Source organism: Hevea brasiliensis, chromosome 16 (assembly GCF_030052815.1).
Source record: "Hevea brasiliensis isolate MT/VB/25A 57/8 chromosome 16, ASM3005281v1, whole genome shotgun sequence".
Taxonomy (NCBI): Eukaryota; Viridiplantae; Streptophyta; class Magnoliopsida; order Malpighiales; family Euphorbiaceae; genus Hevea; species Hevea brasiliensis.
This window is the reverse complement of record NC_079508.1, coordinates 60,645,738-60,654,641: the sequence shown is the minus strand read 5'-3', so window position 1 is coordinate 60,654,641 and position 8,904 is coordinate 60,645,738. Positions and strand designations below refer to the sequence as shown.

At 33.1% G+C, this 8,904-nt stretch overlaps 2 protein-coding genes and 1 pseudogene across 2 annotated transcripts; 1 reads left to right on the top strand and 2 right to left on the bottom strand.

The window, feature by feature from the left end:
• Positions 1 to 600: 600 nt before the first annotated feature.
• Positions 601 to 1,454, bottom strand: LOC110666966 (kunitz type trypsin inhibitor 111-like). Its single transcript, XM_021827652.2, has one exon. It carries the CDS (start codon positions 1,350 to 1,352, stop codon positions 765 to 767), a length of 588 nt encoding a protein of 195 aa, XP_021683344.2. The 5' UTR covers positions 1,353 to 1,454; the 3' UTR covers positions 601 to 764.
• Positions 1,455 to 1,997: 543 nt separating this feature from the next.
• LOC110666968 (uncharacterized) lies at positions 1,998 to 2,982 on the top strand (annotated as a pseudogene).
• Positions 2,983 to 3,684: 702 nt separating this feature from the next.
• On the bottom strand, positions 3,685 to 8,450 carry LOC110666912 (probable metal-nicotianamine transporter YSL7). The gene is made up of 6 exons (XM_021827577.2): positions 7,930 to 8,450; positions 6,160 to 6,323; positions 5,575 to 5,672; positions 5,346 to 5,480; positions 5,010 to 5,196; positions 3,685 to 4,903 (listed from the first exon to the last, which is right to left on the bottom strand). The coding sequence occupies exons 1-6, from the start codon at positions 8,369 to 8,371 to the stop codon at positions 3,794 to 3,796; spliced, it is 2,136 nt and encodes a 711-aa protein (XP_021683269.1). The 5' UTR covers positions 8,372 to 8,450; the 3' UTR covers positions 3,685 to 3,793.
• Positions 8,451 to 8,904: the final 454 nt, after the last annotated feature.

Below are 8,904 nucleotides of genomic sequence, written 5' to 3'. Positions count from 1 at the left end.
TAAATCAAATCAGATTAGATAAATTGATAAAATTTATATATTTGTATTTTAAATTAATAATAAATTAGATTTAAGTAAATTTTTTTTATCATTAATATTTTGTTTAGGTGAATATCCACGCACACTTGCAAATTCAAAGTAAGATACATAAAAATCATTTTAATTACTGTAATCTCAGATGCTAAAATATATACCTACCTTTATTTTTTGTTTAGAGTATTCAAATAAAATAAAAATTAAAATATTAATGAATAGATAAATTATAAATCAATATTTGCTCTCAAAGAAACTATAAATTAATTGCATAATATTCCTATAATTTATTAGACTAGAACTAATCCTATTTGCACCAAATCAACTTTATAAAAAAGGTGCTTCCAATAGACATCATTTTTAGATCAAATATTTAACTTCACTTTAGAAATAAGAGTGCTGAACCACCAATACCAAATACATATTGACATTATATAATTAATTTTAAAATATATATTAAGAGCATTAAATAATTTTTTTTCATGCAATTTACATGTATTATTTTTATAATAAAAGCATAATTGAATGTAATATAATAAAATAAAAACATAACAAAATATACAATAATTCATAAGAAATATAATCATCTTTATATCCGCATTATATTTTATTGTACATATATATTGACAATGGAACATCTCCAGGTCATTTATTCACGATTACAACATAATTCAACGCAAAAGCGACACCGTTTTTGTTGTTTTTTTGTTTTTTTTTTTTAATATTGAAAATCAATTAACTCTCCTAAATCGGAAGGGAAATGCAGGACCATCCAAGACTAACAACCTCTTGTTATTCTCAATCAAAATACCAGCAGATCCACACCTTGGCTTACAAGTTGGACAGGACTCAGTAGGGCACCATACGAGACTGTAGCCACCCGTAGTACTTCGAATGGCAAAGTAATCTGCTTCTCCTCCAGTCACAAGGAATCGCCTTCCTGTCTCTAGGTCCTCTTCCCCAACCCTCCAAGCAGTAGATTGGATACAGTTAGTAAATGCTTGAAACGTAACAGTCAAGTCCCTGGACTCCCTGATGATCGTTTCTCCTTCAGCGTATGGCTTGAAGGTGACCGGAAAACCCTGTGACACAACTGGTGCGATGGGTTCCTGACCAACATACAATGGGCAGGAATTATTGCGATTGATCAGGGTTAAACCGCCGGCAACGTCAGTTATTGCGGGCAATGCGTAGTATTCTACTCCAGTTTCCAGAGGCAGTCCATTGGTGTCTAGCACTGCCGTCTGAGCCACAGTGCATAAGGCCATGGAAATTAGCCATAGAGTGAAGAAGCTCACAGCTAATGCAGTTGATCTCATGATGGTTGGATGTTTCACAGGAGGATTAATTAGAAGTTGAAAATTCTATGGGAATCGATGTTCAGCAGAACTTGGAATTGCTATACGCAGTTGTTGGAGGAGGCTTGATATTTATAGGACAAGCATGCATGTGCACGGTCATTGATTTATACCCAGGGACGCACGGCAGTGAAAATTTTCTATTCGTCTTTATCTAATTGATTATTACTTGTACCGTAAGTAATTAATAGTCTCTGAACTTTGTAGCCTTTGAAGCTTGGAGATTTTGTAGGATAAAATCACAGCTGGAGCATATAAATACCATATGGAAAGATTTTCAAAGATGAGCTCTCCATATGGAAAGATTTTCAAAGATAAGCTCTCCACACACACACACACACACACATATATATATATATATATGTCGAAAGTTAATTTTAGGGTTGGAAGACTATATATGGTGATCCAACGTTGCAATAATTGTGTTTGTGTCAATTAAACTATACTTGTTATTGAAAATCTCTAATGTTAATTCCTTACCCTTAATTCCCAGCTGCTGTACAAATACGACTATTGTGAAAGAGGGTTATCTATTTCCATTTGGAGACTCCATCACATTTTGGGTAAGAAAATTGGACTTTGCCGTCCATCTCCCATCTCCTAGAGATGGCCAGTGGTTTGGGGTGGACCAAAATTGCCAGTTTTTTTATTCAAGAATTAAGGTTGATTGGGATTGGATCGAAAGGTCCAACTCAGTCCCAGCTTAGTTCGGTTTTAATTAAATCCAACTGTTAATTTCTTTTTTTTTTTTTTGAAAGAAAAAAGTGATTTTTGTTAGAAATCAGACCAAACTGACCGATTTGAATTTAATTTAAGATAGATTTTGATCAATTTTAATTTCGAATTGGACCGTTCTGATTCAGTACTGGACACTTACGGATAGCCTCTTGGAAGCGGCGTAAAATTTTAGGTGCTTCCAGCTGCAACAGATACAGCTGGGATTCAATTCTGGTGAATCGCACTGACTCCTACCCATTGTACGTTGGTCAGGAACCTCTCGCAACCGTGGTATCGCAAGGTCTTCCTATGATCATCTTCACAACATTTGTTGATGGAGAAAGTATCATTAGACATCAGGAAGGATAAGCGTTGCATTTTCAGCTGTCTCAAACGGTGCTCATTTCACATGTAATGGTTCGAAAGTTCCCCACTCCTATTCTTAGCAGTTGACAAGGCCGTCTCTTGCCCTATGGAATTAACCAATGTGAATCTGCGAGAAATCTCGAAAATGCTTAATATTTAGGCTTGTACAAGCTTGCTAGATAGGGAGATAGGCTGACCTAGGGGCCCTGGCAAAGGAGAACTTAGGTGCCGCACGGGGTTAGAACTCCCGTCCCGTGACACACACAGCATGTAGAGTAGGTGAGGAGGATCCAGAGACGTCAAGGAGATTTGTAGTGACAGGAGGAGAATGGAGTCACTTCAGGGTCGACAACAATGAAAGTCTCTATGTGGTGGTGTGTTGTCCTGCAAGTTCTGCTCGAATTGTGACAGGCCAAGGTGTGGTTCTGCGGATATTTTGATTGAGGATGGGAGGAGATTGTTGGACTCGGATGGCTCTGCTTTTCCTTTCCCATTTTCAGGAGCTTAATTCAGAAGATAACTTATAAATCCTAAAAATATTTATAATAATTTTTGGTTTACAAGTTAAACATGTAAGTTAAAAAAAATAATAAATTGAGGGTCCACTTTTTATTTTAGCAGGCTTATAAGTAAATTTAATTAAGTATTTTATTGTATTATTTTTATTTATTTTTTAAAATTTTATTATAAATCTTATTTAATATGTTTTTAATTATTTTAATAATAAATATACTTATAAGTTATTTTTTACCAAACACATCTTATATATAAATATCTTAACAAGACACATAATTACTTAAAATCTTAGATACTTATAAACTCTGATTAATTAGCTTTTAAATTAATTTTTATAAATTAAGTCAAATAGTCCCTTTTAATTTTTTACCGTTAACTTACTATTAACATGTGATTTCCAAACTTTTCTTTGAGAAGTTAAAAATATAAAATATAGTATTTTGTAATCAATTATTAAAATTATATATTTAAATAAATAGCTTATCAAATGGATAAAATTAGAGTTAATTATATTCCGTATTTTAAATTTAAAAAATTTATAATATATATTGAGAGTATTAAAAAATAATATTATATATATATATATATATATATATATATATATATATATATATATATATATATATAAAAGGTCTCGACTGATACACAACTAAAATGCAATACCAGATATAATATTATCTTGTAAAAACAAAGCTATGAAAAATATACACTTGCATAGAAAAAAAAAAAATGAAGGCATTGTCACTGAGGGGAAAAAGCACTAAACATAAATTGGAAGAGAAAATTTAAGTTGTAGCCTTCATCTAAGAATTTAAGAAACCGTCCACCTTCGCATTTTGGTTTCTGGAAAGAAATTTCATGCAGATTGGTGGCTTCACACCTGCCAATGACAGTATGGAGCTAGGCAAAGTCCATATTCCATCTCCACATATCAACCCAGAAGCTACAGCAGGTCCAAATGCATCGGCCTTGGCCTTATTAATCTTCCGCCAGATGAATAATATCAAGCTCCCAATACACATGTCAATAGCGAAGTAGCCTCCGATGTAGAAGGGTATTGCCATTGCCATTGGAATAGGGATAAACCGAGCTCTCTTCTTTCCCACTGTATCCCTAATGGCATTGATAACTATTGCTGCAGCGAAGAATATGTAGCAGAGCGTAAGACAGTGCTTTGGTAAGGCTGAGAACCCTTCCACCCCTAGAATCGACATGTTTCGATAAACAAGAGCAAAAGGAGCTGGATACTCTGAACTAGGAAGGCCAAGGTCATGGAAAGCCTTGTAGAAGAGCCAGAAAACACACGGAGAAATGATACAGCCCATTGCAGTTCCAATGACTTGGCTCACAAACATTGACCTTGGTGAAGCTAATGTCATGTAACCTGTCTTGAAGTCCTGCATAAGGTCAGATGCTGTGGATACTATGTTCATCATCACCCCACATGCTGCTAAACCCGCAAGAACCCCACCATTAGCGGCTCCCGCCCATGCCCCAATTGTGAAGATGGCTAGCTTTCCATAGGTGGATGCCAGGGACCAATCTGTTAGTCCACATCCATAAGCATTACAGAAGGCTAGTATTGGTGCTATGATGTAAATCACTACAATATAGTACCACTTGAGCTGATGGAAAATGTGAGGAACTGTGATTGCAGAGATGATTGCAATAATGACATAGCCACCAACAGCAAACCATGATGGGATTTGGTCTCCGAGAAATAGTTCTGATCGCTTTTGGTCATCGTAAGAAAGAGTTGGAGAAATCACAGGAGAAGATCTGTTGGCAACAGGGAGAACAGTGCTAATGTCTTTAGTATTGAATTGCTGGTACAGACCAAATAGAGTACGGCCAAGGACTTTGAAGAAGTTGTAGGCACCATCACCAAGGATCAAAGCTATGGCTATGAAGACCTGAATGATCAAGGATAAAGCAAACACAGATTATGAAACTTTCCATGTGTGTATTAGCAATATGATCTTTCTGCGTTCTTGAATATGAAAAAAGGACTGCTCTCACCTTGTAACCTTGTAGGCCATGGAGGCCGGAGCTATGCTCTTCCGAGTACCAATCACCTTTTCTATTGTTTATGAGAGGCCACATGATACCCCATGAAAGGATTGCCCCAACTAGCAGAGAAACATTGATTAGATATGGACAGATCATCCCAACACCAACATATGTAGCAGAGAAATCGAAATAAAACCTGGTTCCAAGAAATGAAAATTGTCAAAACGCATTAAAGGCTTGCTATTTTTTCAAAAACCTATGGGAATAATTTTGGGTAAGCATAGACAGAAAAGAAAGAAACACTTCCAGTTTTTTAATGAAGGAAAGAATAAGTTATATAAGTACTTGTTCTGATAGGCCTTGAGACCAAACGTGGGGAAGTTTATAAATCCACAGTCATCTCCAGCAGTGAAAAACCATTGAAAGAAACCCCACAAGAAGCTAAAAGAGAAAAACTTGCCCAATTCTCTCACTTGCTTCCTGCAATAAAGGAGCAGACAAGGAGACCAAATTGTCTTAGTTTTAACCAAATATTGTAAGAAACCTTTACGAAGGAAATGGGTTCAATCCTTACTTTGCTAACTTGGCACCTTGAGGGGTGTGGAAGCTATTGATAAGATGGGCAGTAGCAGTGCCGCTTGGATAGATCAATTTGAAATCGATAATCATTATCTAAAGCATACAATTTAATGTTATCATTAAAAAATGGGTAATGAAAAAATACACAGGTAATAATATATGTTCCTTCATTTGTTTTTTTGCCCTTATCTCTCATATATACACACGGAATCGAGTGATTATTTTACAGTATAAAAGGTGAAAATTTTAAATTGAAATAAATATATTTTTTAAAATTTTCACTATACCCAAGAAGATATATTATGAGCATGACAAGTTGAAAAATTTTTACACAAAAATGATCTTTGCATAAATTTAAAATTGTCAAGATATGTTCTATAAATAGAGTTATGTTGATGAAAATGAGATGGAAGAGATGGGTTCTAGAAATTAAATAGAAACACATTCTTCCCTGTCATTTTTTTTTCAAGAGAATTTTAACATGTTACAAAAAATAAAGAATAAAACTGAACTTTACTATGGTCGTGCAAGCATGCACTGAAAAAATAGTAAAATTAAATATTAAGTGTCTGGAGTGTACCTTCCGAAGAGGCACCACAGAGAAGAGGCCAAGAAAGCTAACAACAAAAAGAAAGCCAATCATCCATCCCAGTGATGGGTTCTTAATGTTCCGTGCAGCATTGGATTCTGTTGACTGTTTAGCCACAGCTTCACTCATTGCGAAGAGGTAACTACCAAAACCACCTGCACCATGCTTCAAGTAAGATACAAATAGCAGTAGAGCTAGAGCCCTTTTATGTACAATAACAAAAAATAAAAATTACATGTCAATATTGTTATTCCCACGTATATGTTAATGCTTTTAAATGTCATATTTTATTTTTCATATCTGATATTCAGAATCTAATAAGATATTTATAATGTTATAATAAAAACTAAAGCTTAAAGTTTAAAACATATAAACTAAAATATTTTCTAGAATATTTTTTAATTATTTATTTTCTCAATTTTTTTTACCACAATGAGTAAAGTGTAACTCATTTCCTTTACAGAAAATTACAAAATCGATCTGATACACTTAAAAATAATACATTATATAAACTTTAAAATAATACATTATATACTCATAAATAAGTGAATTTTTCTTAAGACTTTGGTTGATTTAATTATATGATAAAATTCTTTTTATTTGCAAATGAATTCCATGATAGAATTTATTTATAAATAAATTTCTTTGTTTAGTATATTTTATATTAAATATGGAATTCATTTAAAAAAAAATGAATCTTGTGTTTAGAATACATAAAATAAAATAATATATAATAAAATGATAATTTTGTCAATCGAAATATATATGATTTTAAATTTAAAATTTATTTATAAATTTTGTTAATTTTATGGAATTTACTTGTAAATCTAAAATTTTAGTAATTAGTTTAAATGAAAATTTTCATGACATTTATTATAATTAAATAAAAAACAATACCTTAAATAAAAATAATAAAACTTACATAAATATGAGAGATATATATGCACAAAAAATATTGAATAAGTTTCCTTTGCATTTTTCCTTGATTGATTCATACGCTATTTTGCCCCTAATTCTTTGGGTTTTTCTTTTTTTTTTTTTATGGAAAATTCTATAATCGATTGTTTATATGATAATTAATGTCAAAATTAAAAGAAAAAACACATATCAATTCTCATTTTTATTGCCCAAATTTACAGCTTAGATATAGACCTATATAAGACTACACAAACTTCTAATAATTAAATAATTAATACATATATATATATATATATATATATATATATATATATATATATATAATTTTGAAAGATTAAAATATTTTATAATATAATAATTTAAAAAATAAAATATAATTAGTGTTCTCTAATTTAAAATATAAATAATAATGTATGAATGTAAAATTGATTTTGAAATGACAAAAACAAATTGTAGTACCTTTCAAAAAAAAATGTAGTAGTTTTCTTGAAATATAAGAAATGAATCATACATGATAAGTAACAAAAACACAAAACAATCCTATCCAATTAATCGAGATGACGTCATTAGGCCGGTGCAAGGTAAAAGCGGCGTGGCTTTAGATATGAACGATGGATTTGAGCGTAGGGAAGACAAGGAAGGATGATATATTGATAATTGCAAGTTAATTGCTGGTGTAGACTTGACAAGGATTTTTGCATGTGATTTGGGGGAATCCTCTTCGGGAAGTTCCCTAACAGACTTGGCAATGCTTCTATTGTACAGTTTCATAAAAAAACCGTTGTTTTTTATTTTCTTAAAAAAAAAAAAAAGAAGAGATTACGAAAAGTTTAAAGTACGCACCGCTAAAAGCAATGCCGGAGGTGGCGACAACGCAGGTCTGGATGACGGTGTTCTCCTGACGGGTAAATGGTTGCTTTAAGAGTCCAGCCCTGTGGAGAAGCTTTGTCCAAGTCTTGACGAGGAAGAAGCCCAAGAGACCAGCAGAGACATTGAGGGATGGAATAACGCCAGTGGTGAGATTGAGTTTCATCACTATAAAGCTGAACAAAATCCCCAAAATAAAGCTCACAACGAAGGCTCTCAAGGTCAGTTGATTCTGCCATGGAGGTACTTCTTTAGCCTCGAAGATCTTCTCTACGGATTCTAATTCTGATTCTTGTTCTAATCCATTAATATTCTTCTTCTTCTTCTTCTTCTCTTCAGCATCGTCAAGATAAACTCGTTCTTCATCTTGTGCGACATCGGAGGATCGGTTTCGTTCTTCGCTGGTCTCAATTGCCATATTTCGGATCTGAAAGAAGAAGCAAAGAAAGACAGTGAGGCTGATTTGTAGCAATATGGTTGTGAAGGCGCGTAATAAATAGGATGCAGAGTAGGAGAGTGAACAGTGGGCAGAGTCGTATAGAAGTGCGAACCAATTGGGCGTAATATTTGAATTCACATTTTGGGTCTGATTATTTCAGGCCCAGAGTCTGATCACGCCAGCCTTTTTAACAGCTGGCTGCTAAACGACATCTCCTTAGGAAGTCAGAGTTTCCAGCATGGATTGGATCCCCCATCCACTTGCTTGTTCGTTATGTCAATGCAATTTGCCTTTAAATTGCAAATACGAAATCCCCATTGGACTCGCATCTTAAAAATATATTGTTGAATGTTTGCAAAAATTAAAAAATTCTTTGAATAAGAGTACTAATTGAAATAAAAATCTATTCTATTATGACAATAATGAATATATTTTATTGTAAAAAATTAAAATATTACACCAACGAGTTGATATGAGTAATTAAAAATATTATATCTCTTAAATAATATTAA